Below are 20,372 nucleotides of genomic sequence, written 5' to 3' on the forward strand. Positions count from 1 at the left end.
CCAGTCATCAAACTGACCTAGCAGCAAGGTGGATTTGATGCTGAAGCCTACAGAATTAATAATTAGACTGGTTACCAAAAGGAACTTGCCCAGCTGTCCCTACACCTGCACCTGAGATTTCAGGCAAGGATGCCTTGACCTGCAGGCTAGTTTCAATGGTAGAAATAGTCCTATTGGTGTACCTTCTAGATGGTTATTGCTATTCACGCATCCTTCAGGGAGGGCACAGCTGACATGGACCTCTCGAAAGCCTTTAGTCCTTTTCTATTGTTTTCTGCCCATCTTATTCTCATCCCTAACTGCAGTCATAGAACCAGAGAATGTTAGAACACAGAAGGGCCTCAGAATTAACTGATCCTTATAGACAGGAAACTGAGACTTAGGGGCAATGATTTGCTTGGGTCACACAGTATGTGGTCTGTCTCCTGATCCTGAAGTTAGTGTTCTTTTCACTACACCACAAAGCCTACGCTGAGTGACCACCTTGTATAGGGAGCCCTATAATGCTACAGGATAGTTTGCAAGTTGTCTCTGAAATCTTAAAGTGGATGTTCAGGTTTCTAAAGACGGCTGTTCATGAACAGGGCACATTCTCCTCTGACAATAGGCAGGACACTCATTAAGTGGTAGGAATCACTTGTACACGTGAAATAGAAAATAAACCCCAGAAAAAGTCTCCAGAATACTGAGATGCAAATGTCTCCATAGACAAGGAAATCATTCAGCAAGGATCACACTTAGTGACATTCTCCTAAAGGAACTTAAACCATTTTTAAAATGAACTCGTACAACATCCTAGCTCAGTGGTAGACTTTTACTAGAAATGACCGACCCTATTGCTATATTTTGCTAAGTTGATTAATAAAAAATATTTATTAGGCAAATCCTTTTTGTTGACAAGTTAAAATGGAGTCTTATCTTTCATATCTCCCTGAAGATTGCCACCTTGTGAGATTGAAAATACTCATTAAATTCCATCACCAGACAGGCACAAATGAGAGGGCGATTGTTTTTAAGCATGTGAGGGGAATCATTGGTAAACTCATTTGTTTGGATATCATTAACAGAACAATCGGCGAGGATCTCCAGGGGGTCCTCATGACCTTTGCTCGCAATCTCTTCATCATCCATCAAGAAATATCAGCACCTAATATGCAAGGCGAGACCAATTTTAAGGTGAGGTGTTAATTAACTAACGATTCTGGTTAATTTCTATACAAGGGCTGAAAATACCTCATGCTGTATTGTAAACAAGTGCTAAACCATCTTTTTTTTATTGTAAGCAGTACATATTTTACAGTGTGCAGGGTCAATACTGTAAGGTTCCCACTGAAGCCGTTAGTTAAATTTAATGGTTTGAAACTTTTTCTTTGAAATAGAGTTGACTTTTAACTTGCTGCCATTTTCAAACCCCAGCTCCTAAGATAGCAGAGCTTTCTTATGTTGGACGTGAGTCTGAAATGTCACAATGGAACCAAAACAGAGATTGTCACAACCAAAAACTGTGAATGTTATCTATCTATATTCCAGATAATACAAGGTCTGACTAGTGATTCCTAGGAAGCCCTAGTTTCTAGAGCCAGAGAAGTTCTAAGACCTGAGAAAGCAATGTGTGTTAGGGAGAAGCAGAAAACATAGCATGTATGTGGGCCATCTACCCCACCCGTTTCTCCAACGTGGGTTGGATTATTTCACTACTAACCTTTAGAAGCCTCCTTATGACCTTTAAAGATGTTGGTCCATCAAATCCAGTTGTATATAATTGACTAGAAGTCTCCAAACTCTAAACTACAGGAACAAGGTCTGTACGGGAGTTTCTGAAACACTATCTGAACAGAGATGATCACGTGGTATTGAACAGCAAGGTATGAATCTGATTCCCAGCCTAGACCTTCATTAATTCAAAGGACACAATCAGAAACCGCATGTGGTTTTCCTCCTAAATGGAAAGTCCAACAAAAGCTTAATAGAAATGTAATTTTAATACAAGCTAGGGCCTAACTCCTTTAGTAACAGTAACAATAACAACATGATTTTATGAGCTGGAAGAATGATCACTGCTTTCCCTACATGATTGAGAAGATTCAAGAAAAGATAGACCAAATGTTACATCAGTGTTCACTGGTCCTAAGGGATCTATGCTCATCATTTACTGTTGTTTTTTTTGTTTTGTTTTGTTTTTGTTTTTGTTTTTTTCAGAGATGGGATATCTCACTGTCTTGCCTAGGCTGGTCTCAAGCTCCTGAGCTCAAGGGATTGTCTGCCTTGGCCTCTCAAAGAGCTGGGATTACAGGCATGAGCCACCTTGCCCAGCCTATCATTTACATTTTAAGTTCCTGCTAGCTAGTAGCATCATCTTATCTGTTAGTGCCATGTGCAAAACTTGGAGCCTCTCTGCATTTGATCCATTCAGCCTGTCCAAATATAGCTAATAATCAGAATCAGATGCTTTAACCTCAAATGCATTCAGACTAAGTTGATTCTGAGCTTGTCTTGCTGTTGGCAGAGTCAACCGCCCTTGGTAAAATGAAAGCTATTTCTCTGCCCTTTCTCTGACTTTCAAAATCATCAAAAGTCAGATGTTCTCAGGTAGCTTTTAATTATGTCATGGTTTCTAGCCTTCTCATATGAATGATTGTTTTCTTGATTTTTACTCATGTTAGGTCTAAAGGCAAAAACTTTCAATCTCAGTAATATAGGTATAATAACAAAAACTTGAAGCAGTGAAATAGATTCATCTTTGCTAGTATTTCCTGTCTTCTACTTAGTGGCATTGTGTTAGGTATTTTCAGTTTTTAAACAAGGATTTACCAGGAAAGTAAAGGCTAAATAAAAATGGAAGGTGATGAGGTGATGCGGCTGGGCACAGTGGCTCATGCCTATAATTCCAGCACTTTGAAAAGCTGAGGTGGGCAGATCACTTGAACCCAGGAGTTCAAGACCAGCCTGGGCAACATGGTGAAACCCCATCTTTACAAAAATTACAAAAATTATCCAGGTGTGGTAGCTCATGCCTGTAGTCACAACTACTTGGGGGGCTGAGGTGGGAGAATCATTTGAGCCCAGGAGTTGAGGCTGCAGTGAGTCTGGGTGATGAGAGTAAGAATAAAAACAAAAGGAAGATGATGCAGAAAATGCATTTAACAAAATTTAACATTCTTTTCTGATAAAAACATTCAACTAAGTAAAAATAGAAGGTCACTTCCTCAACCTTAGAAGGACATCTACCAAAAAACCACAGCTGACATCATAGTTAATGTTGCAAAACCAAAAGCCTTCTTGCAAAGATTAGGAACAAGACAAGGGTGTCTGCTCTTGCCACCTCTATTCATCATTGTACTGGAGGTTCTGGACAGGGAAATTAGGCAAGAAAAGGAAATAAAACGCACTGGGTGCAATGGCCCCACCTGTAATCCCACCACTTTGGGAGGCCAAGGTGGGAGGATTATTTGCACTCAGGAGTTTGACACCAGCCTGGGCAACATAGCAAGACCTCATCTCTACTAAGAAGAAGGAGAGGGAGAAAAGAAGAAGAAATAAAAGTAAAAGTATCTCTATTTGCAAACGGCAAATTCTTGTAAATAGAAAATTCTATGAAGCAAGAGGATTGCTTGAACCCAGGAGTTTGAAACCAGCCTAGGCAACATAGGCAGACCCTATCTAAAAAATAAAAAATTAGCCAGGTGTGGTGGCACACACCTGTGGTCGCAGCTACTAGGAGGCTGAGATGGGAAGATGGCTTGAGTAGGGTAGGCTGAGGCTGCAGTGAGCCATGATCTGCACTCCAGCCTGGGTGACAGAGCAAGACCTAGTCAAAAAAAAAAAAAAAAGAAAGAAAGAAAGAAAGAAAGAAAGAAAGGAAGAAAAGAAAATCCTAAAGAACCCATCAACAAGTTTATAAGACATAAAATCAGTATACAAAAGACAATTGCATTTGTGTAATGAATAATGCAAAAATAATTTTTTTTAAAATTCAAGTTACAATAGCATCAAAAAGAATAAAATACTTAAGAATAACTTTTTTTTTTTTTTTTTTTTTTTTTTTTGAGACGGAGTCTCGCTCTGTCGCCCAGGCTGGAGTGCAGTGGCCAGATCTCGGCTCACTGCAAGCTCCGCCTCCCGGGTTCACGCCATTCTCCTGCCTCAGCCTCCCGAGTAGCTGGGACTACAGGCGCCCACAACCGCGCCCGGCTAATTTTTTGTATTTTTAGTAGAGACGGGGTTTCACCGTGGTCTCGATCTCCTGACCTTGTGATCCGCCCGCCTCGGCCTCCCAAAGTGCTGGGATTACAGGCGTGAGCCACTGCGCCCGGCCTAAGAATAACTTTTTTTCTTTTTTGAGACGGAGTCTCACTGTTGCCCAGGCTGGAGTGCAGTGGTGCGATTTCAGCTCACTGCAACCTCTGCCTTCCAGGTTCAAGCAATTCTGCTGCCTCAGCCTCCTGAGTAGCTGGGATTACAGACACGCACCACCACGCCCAGCTAATTTTTATATTTTTATTAGAGACGGCGTTTCATGTTGGTGAGGCTGACCTCGAACTCCTGACCTCATGATCCACCCGCTCAGCCTCCCAAAGTGCTGGAATTACAGGCGTGAACCACCGCGCCTGGCCAGGAATAAATTTAACAGAAGAAGTGCAAGATTTTTGCAATGAAAACTACAAGACATGGGTGAAAGAAATTAAAGAAGACCTAGATAAACAGAAAGATAGTCTGTATTCATCCAATAGAAGACAATATTGCTAAGATGCTGATATTCCCAAATTGATCTATAGATTCAATGTAATTCTTATCAAAATCCCAGCTGGCTTTTTTTGCAGAAATTGACCAGATGATCCTAAAATTAATGTGGAAACATAAGAGGCCCAGAATAACCAAAATAATATTAAAAAGAAGAACCAAGTTGGAGAACTCGCACTTCTCAATTTAAAAACTTACTACAAAGCTACAGTAATCAAGACAGTGTGGTACTGGCATAAGAACAGAGATATAGATCAATGGCATAAAATTGAGTCAGAAATAAACCCATACATAATGGCCAATAATTTTTGGCAAGGGTGCTGAAACAATTCAATGGAGAACAAATAATTTTTAAATAAATGGCACATGCAAATATTAAGTGGAAGTGGGACCTCTACCTTACATCATATATAAAAATTAAGTTAAAATGGGCTGGGCGTGGTGGCTCATGCCTGTAATCCCAGCACTTTGGGAGGCCGAGGCAGGTGGATCACCTGAGGTCAAGAGTTCAAGACCAGCCTGGCCAACATGGTGAAACCCCGTCTCTACTAAAAATATAAAAATTAGCTAGGCATGGTGGCGTGCACCTGTAATCCCAGCTACTCAGGATGCTGAGGCAGGAGAATCACTTGAACTCAGGAGGCAAAGGTTGCAGTGAGCCGAGATCGTACCACTGCACTCCAGCCTGGGCAACAGACCAAGACTCCATCTCAAAAAAAAAAAAAAAAAAAGAAAGAAAGAAAAAAAAGAAAATTAAAATGGATCAAATATTTAAATGTAAGAGCTAAAACTGTAAAACTTTCAGGAAAAAACATACGTATAAACCTTCATGACCTTGGGTTAGCAATAGTTTCTTAGACATGGTGCCTAAAGCACAAGCAACCAAAGTAAAAATAGATAAATCAGACTTCATCAAAATTTAAAACTTCGTGCATCAAAGAACACTATCAAGAAAGTAAAAGGCAGCCCACAGAAAGGGAAATAATATTTGCAAATCATATATCTAGTAAGGCATAGTATTCATAATATACAAAGTACTCTTACAACTCAACTACAGAAGGACAAATAATCCAATTTCAAAATGGAGCAAAGGATTTGAATAGACATTTCTTCAGAGGAGATACGCAGGCCAAGTGCAGTGGCTCACACCTGTAATCCCAGCACTTTGGCAGGCTAAAGCAGGAGGATCACTTGAGGCCAGGAGTTTGAGACTAGCCCAGGCAACATAGTAAGACCTCATCTCCACACAAAAAAATTTTTAGTTAGCCAGGCATGGTGGCACACACCTGTAGTTCTAGCTGCTCAGGAGGCTGAGGGGGGAGGATTGCTTGAGCCCAGAAGGTCATAGCTGAAGCGAGTTATAATCACACCACTGCACTCCAGCTGGGGTGATAGAACAAGACCCTGTCTCAAAAAAAAAAAAAAAGATGTACAAATGGCCAATAAGTATATGAAGGAATGCTCAACATCATGTTATTATGGAAATATAAATCAAAGCCACAATGAAACATTACATACCTAATAAGATGGCTACAGTTAAATAAAAAGGCAATAACAAGTGTTGGTGAGGATATGGAGAAACCAGAACCCTCATATATTGCTGGTAAGAATTAAAAATGGTATCACAGATATGTAAAGTTTGGCAGTTTATAAAAAAATTAAGTGTAAAATTACCATATGACCCAGCAATTCCATTTCCAAGTATATGTCTAAGAATATTGAGAACATGTTCCTACAAAAACGTGTACATTAATGTTAATAGAAGGAATATTCATAATAGCCAAAAATTAGAAACAACCCAAATGTCCATCAACTAAGAAATAAGTGAATTTTATTATATTCTATGGATAATATTTTATATAATGGGATATTATTCAGCTCTATAAAAGGAATAAAGTACTGATCCATGCTACAACATGGCTGAACCTTGAAAACATTATGCTAGGTAAAAAGCCATTCACAAAAGGTCATATAATGTATGGTTTCATTTATATGAAATGTGCAGAAGAGGTAGATTCATAGAGACAGAAATAGATTAGTGGTTGCCAGGGGCTGAGGGAGGAGGATGAAATGGGGAGTGACTGCTAATGGGGACAGAGTTTCTGTTTGGGATGATGAAAATGTTCTGGAATTGCATAGTGGTGATGGTTACTTGCAAATATACTAAAAACCACTGAATTGTATACTTTATAAGGGTGAATTTTATGGTATGGGAATTATACCTCAATAAAATATAAATAAAGTAAATGGGAAGGTGTCATTGTTTTCTTCCCAGCAACCAATGGAAAGAAACCCTCCCATCAGCCTACTAGCCCTCATTTTAGGGTGACTAGACCAATGTTTCTCAAATTATCCATAATAAGGAACTATTTGTTTTGTTTTGTTTTGATCTGACTATCATGGATCAATATTTTTTAACAAAATAGAAGAAAATTTAATTACTAGAAAAATACGATGAAAAAAATTAAAGATGTACAATTGAGAAGCCCAATGTTTTTATTATTAGACGTAATAGGCATAAAAATTCTAAAAAGTTTTCCAAATTCTTACCCTCAATTTTTTTTTTTTGAGGCAGAGTCTCGCTGTGTCGCCCAGGCTGGAGTGCAGTAGCCAGATCTCAGCTCACTGCAAGCTCCGCCTCCCGGGTTTACGCCTTTCTCCTGCCTCAGCCTCCTGAGTAGCTGGGACTACAGGAGCCTGCTACCTGGCCCAGCTAGTTTTTTTGTATTTTTGAATAGAGACGGGGTTTCACCGTGTTAGCCAGGATGGTCTCGATCTCTTGACCTCGTGATCCGCCGGTCTCGGCCTCCCAAAGTGCTGGGATTACAGGCTTGAGCCATACTCTCAATTTTTTTACTCATTTCAGCAAGATTGGTAAGCCATAATCTGTAGACAAATGCCAGTCGGTAGAATGTATTCTGAATAGAACTGTTCTAAACCATGGTGAACTCCCAAAAGGACCAGATGCTTGGGGGAGAGGGATTGTAAGAGGTCTTTAAGTAATAAATATTGTCTTTACTGTTTACTTACAGACCAGCATTGCTGATATTGAAACTATTCTAAGAGTAACAAAGGAAAACAAAATGAGATATGAAGAGGAGCAACAGTCCAAAGATGATAAAAATCTCTCTAAACCCAAGAAATAATCCTGGAATACAATACATAACATTTTGGATCCCAGTCTGGAATAAAAAGGGAAATTTTTTTTTTTCTGTTAGAAATAAAGGCCAGGGGAAATTGGTTTGCTTTGTGTGCTAGGAGGTGAATCAGAAGAGATTGTAATGAAATGCTCTTTTTAAAACATTGTTTATTAAGTGATCTTATTTTACTTATTAAACCAAAACTTATTTGTGTTTTCATTTGAGAGTGCTGAACCATCCCTTCTTCTTCTCAAACTCAGAAAAAAGTCATCTGATAAAAGAAGAAAGTTAAAAGTCTTACTGATATCACCTCCACATTTACTTCCTCACAGGTCTCAGGATCATGCAGCTTTTATTTTTTATGTTTTATAAAGTTTTCTCCTATTTCTAATAGTTACTCTGCATTTATAGGTTTGAATAAAGGCTTAAGCATTGTTATTTGTCAAAACACAAATACCTTTTTTTAAAGCTTCAAATTATATTGAAATTATATTTATATGAATTTTTCAGTGACTATCATTCATCATGTTTTTGTTATACGAAGCCGCTATTGTCTGCTATTGTTGCCATTTTTCAAAAAGTAGGATAAGCCAGCATCTAGTTAACCAAAGCATCAGAATGTATCTAGGTGGCAGTATCTGCTCTTAGTTTCAGATGGAGTGTAACTCGAGCTCTGTAGCTTGAATAAACATTTGTATTCTCTAGTTCTCCAATTTAATACAGCAGCGCGATTTTTTCAAGTTTAGTTCAACATTACACTACCTTTAAAAAGGCTGATTGTTAAGATTAGGTAGTGCTGACACTAACTTTCAGCATTCACTTCATAATTGTCCAAAACTATTTCTACATCAGTGAGCTTTACTGAAGGGCGAAATAAAAGCAAATTACAACACCAAAACTATGTATTGTTTTAAATAATGACCTTTATAAATATTTTAGTGTATTGGGAAAAGGAGGAGGATTTTTGCCTATGGAATTTCAATAATTTGTTAACTGTGCTTCAGCCACAGGCTAAGAGTTTCTGTAATAAAATTAACATTTCTCTGTGTGAGCTTTTGTTTTGCTATAGTTGGAAATACATTAATTAGCCAGGTTTCCTGCCTGTGCTAGGTACAACACTGACCTCTTTTTCTTGCCAGATCTCTCTCATCCATTCGAGGGGCCCATTGTCCAGACACTTGACAGATAGGAAGTACTACATGCCCATTAGAGTCGCGCCTCGATTGAAGCCAGAGCAACATAAGGTCCAAGAGACTCATTAGTTCACTGGCACAATCGTGTCCTGAGAGTAAATGAAACCCTCTGTCTCCTTATGGCTCTCATCTGCTCTGGACTTTAAAAGAAAACTGTCTCCGTTTTGTTCGGCACAGTAGTGGATCATTCACATGGCGAGAACCCCTGCTTAACAGTACAAAACTGTTAAATCTATCGGGAAGTTTTGCATGTGAATTTTGATTAGCACTCCCGAGGCTCAAGCTGCTGGCAATAGCGAAACGAGTTCGCCATTCTACACCATTGTTTTACCCACTTGATTGGTTTCTCAGACAATGCCACTTTCCTCCTTTGCAGCTATCATTTGCATACACCACAGAATTCAGACCTGTGAAAGTGATTGGGAGCAAAGTTCTCTACCTAAACATCTACAGCTTCAAAATTAAAGGAGAAAAATTGGTATAATGAAACAATCACTTCAAGTAATTAAGTGGAAGAAGCCAGAGGATCAGATTAAATTAGTGACATGTTTTAATTACAGAACATTTGAAAAGAAGCAATAGTCCATTATCTTTTAACACATATATGTTACATAGATACTGTGCTCTTGGTAAACTAAGGCATGTTTGAAAAAAGAATCATTTATATGTGTACAATATCTAAGTATCCTAAATATAATTTAGTCACGATGGGCCAGGCTCGGTGGCTCACACCTGTAATCCCAGCACTTTGGGAGGCCGAGGCGGGTGGATCACGAGGTCAAGAGATCGAGACCATCCTGCCCAGCATCGTAAAACCCCGTCTCTACTAAAAATACAAAAAATTAGCCGGGCATGGTTGCAGGCGCCTGTAGTCCCAGCTACTGGGGAGGCTGAGGCAGGAGAATCGCTTGAACCTGGGAGGCGGAGGTTGCAGTGAGCCGAGATTGCACCACTGCACTCCAGCCTGGCGACAGAGTGAGACTCCATCTCAAAAAAAAAAAAAAAAAAAAAAAAAAAAAAAAAAAAAAAATAGTCACAATGAATTAATTACTGAGCTTTTGCTCTTCTAAATAGGAAACTGAAATATTTGGTGGTAAGAGGATTTTGGGGAAATTATATATCATCTTCCAGGAAGTTTTTGGGAGAAGCATACATTAAACAATGGAGGTGTCTTTGTATGAGAAATGACCCATTATTTAATGTTGAATGTTTGCAGTGGTTGGAGAGCATTATTGGATATAAGTATCTCCCTTAATATATTACCTCTTTTATATTGACTTTAAAGAAACCAAAGAGATTATAATATTAAATGTGCTACTGCCTACCTGTGCCACCTTCCTATTTAGTGACCTTTCCATAAGCTACTTACAGTTACTTATAGAACAAACTGGGGGCTAGGGATGTATTGTGCTAAAAGCTTCATATACATTATTTTATTGCATCTTTCCAAAAACTCCATGCGTGTAGGTACTACAACTGTTCTCATTTTACATATGAGGAAATTGAGACTTAGTGAGAGTGTCTCACCCCATGTCTCAAGCTAAACGAAAGAAATTTGGGATTTGCTCTCTTTTACCACAAATTCCAGCATGTTGTACAAAGTAGAGGGTTTAGTTTCACTTGCCCCAGATCATCCAAGGAATTTGCACATTTTTAGAATAACAAATTCTAGTGTATTGTTTAAAACATAGAAAAAAAGCAGGTTAACTTACGCATACTTCCTGCTAATAAAATGAGCTTGTACAACTGACAGCATGGTAAGGCATTGCAATTATATGATCAAAGTCAGAAGAAAAAAATGGTGTCAGTGGAATTCTCCTATGGTGATGGATCTGTAAGACTGGTGAAGAATGATGTTGGAAAGGCATAGAATGTGAAAGCTGGGAAGTCATGCCCTGAAGTTTTGAGAGATGAGTATAAGGTTAAGAAATCATAGAAGCATTGGGAAAGGCTTCCAACAAAATGTGGAATAGCCTGGAAGGAGTTTGGGGACCATTATTTCAGCTGTGTCATCTTAAGAATTGTAAGCGTCCCATTTTTTAAGTATAAAAATACATATTTTATCACAAGTAATATATTAGTAACCATCTGATAGCTTTAACAATTAATAATCATTTGTGTTCATTTGGCACCTTTCTTCTAAAGAGCTCAAAGCACTTTACATTTGTTATCTCATTAATTCCCAACACTATCCCTGTGGGGAAGGTAATAAGTATTTTAACATTTAAATGTTTATCTTTCAGAATTTCTCAAGCATACATTAATTATATTTCCAAAAATGTAAATGTTCATTAGTTTTGTTTTACTGTTCCTCTGGCTTTAATGTGCATAACAAATTTGTGCAACTCTTTAAATGTACTAATCATGGTAAATCGCATCTGGAAAACTGTAAATGAAGTTGCCAAGATAATGTGAGGGTGGCAGCTGGGGGAGTGGGGAAGCATTCGACTTCACTTTTCTCACTGGAAGAAGTTTGGATCAACCCATCGCAATGGGCTCTTCTGTATCTTCTCCACATATCATTCCTTTCAAGAGGTGTGCCACAGGAAGGTCAGGACTGCATCTAAGAGCTCAAAGCCGATAGAGCTACTATTTATACTGTTGTTTTATTAATGACTTCATCAATGGGGAACAGAAACTTGAGGCATGCTGTTAGGAATTACATCCCAAAGAGTCACAGAATAATAAGGGCCAGGAACTGGCCTCCCCAGCCCTCCCTCTCTCGAGCCTGGTCTTACCTTCCTCAATTTTCTAACTAGAAAAATGGCAGAGCATAGTACCTGCTCCTCAGGGAAGCAATCGAGATGAATTGGCCAATGTTGGGAGAGTGTTTCAAAGATGAAGCGTTCTATATAAATGTTTAAGTATTATTATTACATGGCTACTTCAAATGGAAGTTCTAACTTTGAAATGTGATTATACACTTTCCAAAAACAAACCCCTACATAACCACATATATAGGTTTATTTTTCACTCTAACAGTCTAACTCATGGTTGTGAAACTTTATTGCACTTGATAGAGGGCCTTGGCTTTTATTAGTTTTAAACTGCTGGTTTCTAGGGTATTTATGTAAATGAGGGAAAGACACCAAAACAGTAAATAATAAGCATGTCCCTGCTGTTTAAAAATCTGGTGGTGAAAACAACTTTTGTTATAAGAAGACCCTAAACATAGCACAGAAAAATATAGCTTTGCCATTAACATTTTGTTTCAGTTTTACAATTGTCACCCTATACATGTGTGTCATCACACACACACACACACACACACAGAGGCAGAAAGGAGAGAGAGAGAGGAGACAGAAGTGAGCAAAATGCTACATTTTAAGATGTTTTTATTTAACAAACTGTTATAAAGTATACCAGATGGCTAATTATAGCTCCCAGAAACAAAAGGCCACACCCAAGTTTACTGCAATAGCCTCATAAGGAATGTTATGATGAAATCATCATCCCATAAACTCGACAGCAAAACAGCAGACCTTCCATTGGTTGCAAAATAAACTCCAAATTAAAATTAAAATTTTGATTCATTTAAAGATTCATGCCACTTTGCTTCCCAGGAAAGGACACAAAATACTTTGCAATCGTTGAAAAACTCAAAATTATTTAGGAACATGCTCTTTGTTTGCAGATTCCCTTTCCATGGCTTTTCATTTTCTCGGGCTTTATTTTTCCAAGTTGAATATCTATAAACACATTGCTAAGCCAAAAATTTAGATCATTTGCAACAATAGTGCAGAATCTAAAGGTCTAAATGTTCAATAATAGGGTATTGTTTTAAAAATATGAAATATCTACATTAAAGACTTCTATACAGTCATTCAAAAATCATGTTTCTACACCAACCATACAATCCAGCCATTCCACTCCTAGGTACTTGCTCAAGAGAGAAGAAAGCATATGTCCATACAAAGACTTGCACAGGAATGATCAAAGCAGCTTGGTTTACAATACCCCAAGGCTGGAAACAACCCAAATGTCCATCAGCAGATGAACAAATTAAAAATAGTGGGATAATCCATAAAATGGAACACCACTGAGCAATGAAAAGAAAGAAACTATTAATAAATCAACAGCATAGAAGAATCTCTATGTTGAATGAAAAAATGAAGACAAAAAACGTATATACCTATTTAACATTTTAGAACATAAAAACCATAGTGAGTAGTAACCTGGGGATGAGAGAAAGGGTGGGAATAGGGTGAGAAGGAGAAGGAGGAAGAAGATTACAAAGAGGCAGAAGGAAAATGCTGGGTGATGGATATTTTCACTATACTGACATACAAATGATTTATTGGGTATATACAGATGTCAAAACTTATCTAATTGTACATGTTAAATATTGTCAAAGATAAATAAGGCCGGACACTAGTAAAAGTGGTAAGGAGAGATTTTAATCAGTAATACACTATTGCAATAGGGAAAAGGGTTCAGTGTAAACTGAATTCAACTTCAATTTGCACAGAGCTGACTGGGCATTGTAAGAGGAGAATGAGGGAACAGAAGAGGGGACAGTGGCTGCTCAGTAGAGTCAGGGAAGTGAAAAATAACAGAAACCAGGAAGCGGGGTTGGTTCATGTGAAACCCACCTGGTTTTGCTAACTGACACAGAAGTTAGGCTCCTACTCTCCCACAGAAACTGGGAGACAGGAGCCCTAATTTAGGATTGGCTACAAGAAAGTTTATTCTTTTGGCACCCTGGAGTTTTCTCAAGCAGTATTTTAAGAGGGGGCTAGGGTCATCTTAGGGTTGCAGCCTTGAGCTATTAGAAACTATGTTAATGTTTGTTCAAGTCTTCATAGGCCAAGGTTAAGGCCTGGTCAAGAAGAGGGCTGGGAGGAGCCTGGCCGGAGTTTAGTCAAGGAGAGAATCTTTGTCAATATGTGCAGTTTATGAATGTCAATAATACCTCAAAAAGCTGTTTTTTAAAAATCATGTATTAGGAGAATATAAGTGAAATTATATTCATTAAAATGAAATGTTATTACTAAATAAACATTTTTAAATGTTTTCAATAGCATGAAAACTATTGTTTTTATTCTGAGCTTAATGCTGTCTAAACACTCTAGAATTCACATCCAGACCACGTCTTTGTTGCCATACCTATGCAACTTTGTGCCACACCACAGAGAATGCATAAAAGGGCAAATGCCTCCACTCACCTGCAAATATTTGGAAGGGCAGAGTAGTGATTATGTGGCATCTGTAGGTATTCTAAATGGGTATGGAATATGTATGACATCTACTTTAGATTTAAATGTCTTAACGGGTTTTAATTTAAGCTCTTTCCTTAATAAACGAATAATTTCTCCTCTTTAGTTCTCAGGTTTCTGATACATAAAATAAGAAAGAGGAACTGATATTTAAGCTTCCTTCCAGCTCTGATGTTCTACAATTCTATGCCACCATCATCAATGTATATAAAAGGGACAAAATTGTTGTTGTTGTTGTTGTTGTTTAGTTTCTTGTTTTTTTAAGATGGAGCCTCACTCTATCACCCAGGCTGGAGTGCAGTGGCGTGATTTCAGCTCACTGCAATCTCCGCCTCCTGGGTTCATGCGATTCTCCTGCCTCAGCTTCCTGAGTAGCTGGGATTACAGGCACCCACCACCACACCCAGCTAATTTTTCTATTTTTAGTAGAGACGGGGTTTCACCATGTTGGCCAGGCTGGTCTCAAACTCCTGACCTCAGGTGATCCACCCACCTCGGCCTCCCAAAGTGCTGGGATCACAGGCAGGAGTCACCTTGCCCAGCCAAAATTTTATGTATCATGCAAGGAGGTGGTCTCTTCTTCCAGCTTTCTTCCATGTATTGGAAACAATGGATGAAAATATTTTGAAAATACTTTGCCCCTTAAACACCCGCATCTACTATCCGAAAGGCCTACGATTTTAAATGGTTGCAAAATATTGCATCATTTTAAAATAGTTCCTTGCAACACATTTTTCTTATGAAAAGGAGCCATATGAAGCCAAATACAACACCTCCTTTAGACTGGGATCATGTCCTTCATTTTTTGTGTTTCAGTTTCGGCACTGAGCTCTCAGTTATTGTTAATCAACAAAACTAATGGAAACATCTTATTTTGAAAGCATTTTTATTTGAACCGATGTCATGTATACCTTCTGTACTAGAAGATCTTGATGGAAAAAGATGAAATAGAAATGAGAATAAGAGACCGGGCAGAGTGGCTTATGCCTGTAATCCCAGCACCTTGGGAGGCCAAAGCGGGTGGATCACGAAGTCAGGAGTTCGAGACCAGCCTAGCCAACATGGTGAAACCTACTCTCTACTAAAAATTCAAAAATTAGCCAGGCATGGTGGCGGTCACCTGTAGCCCCAGCTACTTGGGAGGCTGTGGCAGGAGAATCGCTTGAACCCAGGAGGCGGAGGTTGCAGTGAGCCAAGATCGTGCCACTACACTCCAGCCTGGGTAACGGAGTAAGACTCCATCTCAAAAAAAATAAATAAATAAAAAAAGAAATGAGAATAAGAAACTTTACCTGGGCATTTCTGTCCTTGTACAAACCAGAGCATCTCTGGGTAGCTGCAGCGCTGTCTCTGAGCTTTAATATTTGCCTGTACCCAAAAAGAGATGGAAGATTCATTTCCTAATATTCCATCTTGCAATATAGTCCCTGGTGAACTGCATACATGAGATATAATAAAATGGTGAAGCTATTTCTACCTGCCACCTTTAATCCCATCTTCTAAAGACATCCGAAAATGCCACCGTGTTTCCTGGCCACCATCAACCAGTGGGCAGGCACAGCCTTTTTAGGAAGTATTCTGACATTCATGCAGCAAGGCCTGAACAAGGAGCTGGAAGCAAGATGATTCTATATCCCTCTACAAAGATTACATTTGTTATTATGACCAAAACTTATGTGTAAAACACTTCTTTGAACTTCATCGCCAAGGCGGAAACCTCTCTGCTCCTTTTATTCTCACTACAGCTCATAGGCTCTTGGCACTAACACCATGAAAACAAAAACTTATCGACGACATGAGCTTTCTTTTTTTTTTTTTTTTTTTTTTTTGAGACAGAGTCTTGCTCTGTCGCCCAGGCTGGGGTGCAGTGGCCGGATCTCAGCTCACTGCAAGCTCCGCCTCCCGGGTTTAGACCATTCTCCTGCCTCAGCCTCCCGAGTAGCTGGGACTACAGGCGCCCGCCACCTCGCCGGCTAGTTTTTTGTATTTTTTAGTAGAGACGGGGTTTCACCGTGTTAGCCAGGATGGTCTCGATCTCCTGACCTTGTGATCCGCCCGTCTCGGCCTCCCAAAGTGCTGGGATTACAGGCTTGAGCCACCGCGCCCGGCCGACATGAGCTTTCAAAACTACTCATAAACATTCTTCTTAAGATGACTTTGTCTTTCAGGATGCCTGTAGAGTTTTTGATTTTTCTAATTATGGAAACGTACCCTCATTCCAGAAAACAAATAGCGTAACATAGCTTCTTCGGAAACACATTTAAAAAAAAAAAAAAAAAAAACTTGGTAAAACAGGAAAGCATAAGAAAAAAATTAAATCAATTTTTATTCCACCACCTGGAGATAACCACTGTCAAGGTTTTGGAGTGTATCTGCTATGATTCCTGCCTAGGTCCTCTGCATTTGCCATTCCCTCTTCCTGGGACACTCTTACCTCCGCAGCTTGCCTGGCTCACTCACTTGCTGCATTCAGGTCTCTGCCCAACTCTCACCAGACCAGGGGGGCCTCCCTGACCACCCTCCTAAAGTAGTACCACCATTACTCTCTATTCTCTTACTCTGCTTTATTTTTCTTCAAAGCCAATTAACAATGTGTAGTATTATGTAATATCACATAATAGATACATTACATAGTTATCTGTCTCACTCAATGGATTGTAAATTTAATGATATATGAATGTTGGCCAGGTGCAATGGCTCATGCCTGTAATCCCAGCACTTTGGGAGGCCGAGGTGGGCAGATCACCTGAGGTCAGGAGTTCGAGACCAGCCTGGCCAACATGGTGAAACCCCATCTCTACCAAAAATACAAAATTAGCTGGGTGTGGTGGTGCATGCCTGTAATCCCAGCTACGAGGGAGGCTGAGGAAGGAGGATCACTTGAACCTGGGGGTTGCAGTGAGCCAAGATCGCACCACTGAACTCCAGCCTGGGAGACAGTAAGACTCCGTCTCAAAAGAAAAAAAAAAAGTATGTATATAAACAAATGTATATATATAAACACACATATATACATGTACATATCTCCTAGAAAATTCTCTCTCAGTAGTAACAGTTGCTTGCTTAATATATATTGCTTTTATTCTTTTATCATTTTGAGTTTCTATTATACAGATTCTTTTTTCTTTGGACATATAAATTTAGAAATAGGATCATCCCAGACATACTGTACAGACTGTGTTTTTTACTTAGCAGTAAATTATCAAGATACACTGGAAACTCTTACCCAGTGAGATTTTAATAATGGCATAAAGGATGCTAAAAATTCCCTATTATTAAACTGGTACATGGGCATTTTGATGCATCCATCAAATACATATCATGTTAGCATCAACCAGTTAAGAAAGTTATTAATATTAATAACATATTCATATGGTACTTTATCGTTTATAAAGTGTTTTCATCTCGTTTGATCCTACAATAAACTCAAGTAAACAGAGCAGAAACTCAGGTTAAATAATTTCCCTAAAATAATATAACTGGTGTTAGGGAGTCCAGACTCAAAGGTCTGGATTTTCACCATACCTCTTTGTCCCTGGTTGAAGCCTTCATTTTCTAGATGAGTGATCCATGCTTAGAGAATGGGGAAGGGATGTGCCCATAGTCACATGGCTTCTTCAAGAAAGAATAGAGACAAGAACCCAAGACTCCTGACTCCCTGTCCATAGCTCTCACAACTACTCTGTCTCTCCACTGCACGCTGGCTCAATAAATTAGAACAAAATTCGTAACTTGCTACACAGTTAAAATGGCGACCGACGCATGCTGTTATCCTTCTCTGAAGATTACTCAGTATATTTGCTTGGTGCTGCAAAGTGCCAACCTGATGACACTTGCAATCCTGAGCTTATTTGATGTGGTTGGGAAGCAAATGAGATTCCAGTGCCCCTGTTGCGCATAGGTGCTCAATGAGCATTTCCTGCATGGTGGGGAAGTGCCCTATATTTACAGTATTTGATCCAGTTTAACAGCAAGATCCCGTGTTAAAATCAGCCTTGAAAAGTTTTCACCCTAGTTCACACAAAAACAAGATTCTGTGATTATGACTAGCAATTTTTCATGAGTTGATTTATCTGAAGAAAACCTAAAAGGTTTTGAACCATTAAGCATTCGATTTAGGAAAAAAAAAAAAAAAAAAAAAAAACTTAGTGTACAGAAGAATAAACTGAGAAATGAAACAGACTTGTTTCTTGTAATAATTATGAGCAATATCTCAAACTCAGCATCCTTAGACCATTGAGCTGTGTAGGATGAATGTGCTAATTAATCAATTACTACCCAACAATGTACCCTGTTTATTTACTGAAATGCACCAGAAACGTGCGCAGAACTGGTAATTATTAATCATCTTCAGTAACAAATATGACTCAAGTTCACCTTCATATAATTAATAGAGCATGTAGTTAGCTTTAACATCTTGCTTTATTAGGAATAGCAATGAGAAATAAATAAAAGAAGCTGAACCCCAAGTTGTGGTTCATGGAGATGCTGGCTTGGACTAATGTGCATATTATTCATAGCAGCAGCATTACTCATATCCACCCCAACTGCAGCCAGATGCTCTCTAAATTAAAACCTAACTTTAAAAAACTAAACGTTTTTGTTTGAATAAAATTTTAGGCTTATAGAAAAGTTGTAAAAATAGTCCAAAGAATCCACATATACACTTTCCTCAGGTTCCCCAACTCAAACCCGAGTTTTAGAGCTTGATAATTTGCTTACATTTGGGACCTTTGTTGGGGGTGTCCAAACTTATTAGCACGTGGCTTTCCATTTTAAAGATATTCTAAAAGTACTTTTTAATATACATAGAAATAGTTGTTTTACATCAATTTTTTAAAGTAATCTAGTTTTGAAAGTCACTCTTTTGACCAGGTGCAGTGGCTCACGCCTGTAATCCCAGTACTTTGGGAGCCCCAGGCAGGTGGATCACCTGAGGTCAGGAGTTTGAGACCACCCTGACCAACATGGTGAAACCCTATCTCTACTAAAAATACATAAATTAGCTGAGTGTGGTGGCACATGCCTGTAATCAGCTACTCCAGAGGCTGACACAGGAGAATTGCTTGAACCCAGGAGGTGGAGGTTACAGTGAGCCGAGATTGTGCCATTGCACTCTAGCCTGGACAAGAGCGAAACTCCATCTAAAAACAAAACAAAACAAAAGTCACCTTTTTTTTTTTTTTTTTTTTTTTTTTTTTTTTTTTTTTTTTTTTGGTGAGACGGAGGTTTACTCTTGTTGCCCAGGCTGGAGTGCAATGGCGCGATCTCAGTTCACCGCATCCTCCACCTCCCAGGATCAAGCAATTATCCTGCCTCAGCCTCCTGAGTAGCTGGGATTACAGGCATGTGTCACCACGCCCGGTTAATTTTGTATTTTCAGTAGAGACGGGGTTTCACCATGTTGCTCAGGCTGATCTCAAACTCCTGATCTCAGGTAATCCGCCCCCTCAGCCTCCCAAAGTGCTGGGATTACAGGCGTGAGCCACTGCGCCCGGCCAAAGTCATTCTTTTTGAGTCATCATGCATGCCCCAAAATTTACTTTCAGCCAGATAGATTTCTGGTTAACTGGATTGTATTTTGGGTCTAGAATGCTATTTCCTGAGTCTTTGTGTTCAAAGCATGGGTTTTTGAGTCCAGCTCTTACAGGTTCAAATCCCAGCTCCACCACCTGCCTGCTCTGTGACTGTGAATAACCACATTACCCTCTCTGACTTTTGACATTTCATTCCCTCAGCCTGAAAATGAAGAAAATGAAACCTTGCTCTGGAGTGTTGTTTAAATGAGACAGTAGGTGTAAAGCACCTAGAATAACATAAACACCTAGAAACTGGTAGATATCATTACATGGAGATTAATACCCTCTGTAGCCACTTTTTGCTTAAGAAACTGAAATGTGCACACACAAAGTGGTATTTCACACAATGGAGCTGCAAAGGCAGGTTAGCATTTTTGAAAGTTTTCTCCTGAAAGAAAAAAATAGAGAAAGTCTAGTGCTATTGTGCAGTAAATTAAAAACCTCTACCATCTGAAAATACCAGTGGAACTTCCCTTCAAAAACCTAAACTGACAAATCGTAAAT

The 20,372-nt window shown here is 39.0% G+C and overlaps 1 protein-coding gene across 2 annotated transcripts in view; it reads left to right on the forward strand.

Annotated features, from left to right (window-relative positions):
• IQCH (IQ motif containing H) overlaps positions 1–8,315 on the forward strand; it is a 257,001-nt gene extending 248,686 nt beyond the window's left edge. For both annotated transcript variants that reach the window (XM_050795929.1, XM_050795930.1), the window contains 2 exons: positions 1,068–1,176; positions 7,773–8,315. In XM_050795929.1, the coding sequence (XP_050651886.1) occupies positions 1,068–1,176; positions 7,773–7,886 (223 nt within the window). In that variant the 3' untranslated portion in view covers positions 7,887–8,315. The remainder of the gene's footprint in view (positions 1–1,067; positions 1,177–7,772) is intronic.
• Positions 8,316–20,372: the final 12,057 nt, after the last annotated feature.

The sequence above is a fragment of the Macaca thibetana genome, chromosome 7 (assembly GCF_024542745.1).
Source record: "Macaca thibetana thibetana isolate TM-01 chromosome 7, ASM2454274v1, whole genome shotgun sequence".
In the NCBI taxonomy this organism is placed as follows: Eukaryota; Metazoa; Chordata; class Mammalia; order Primates; family Cercopithecidae; genus Macaca; species Macaca thibetana.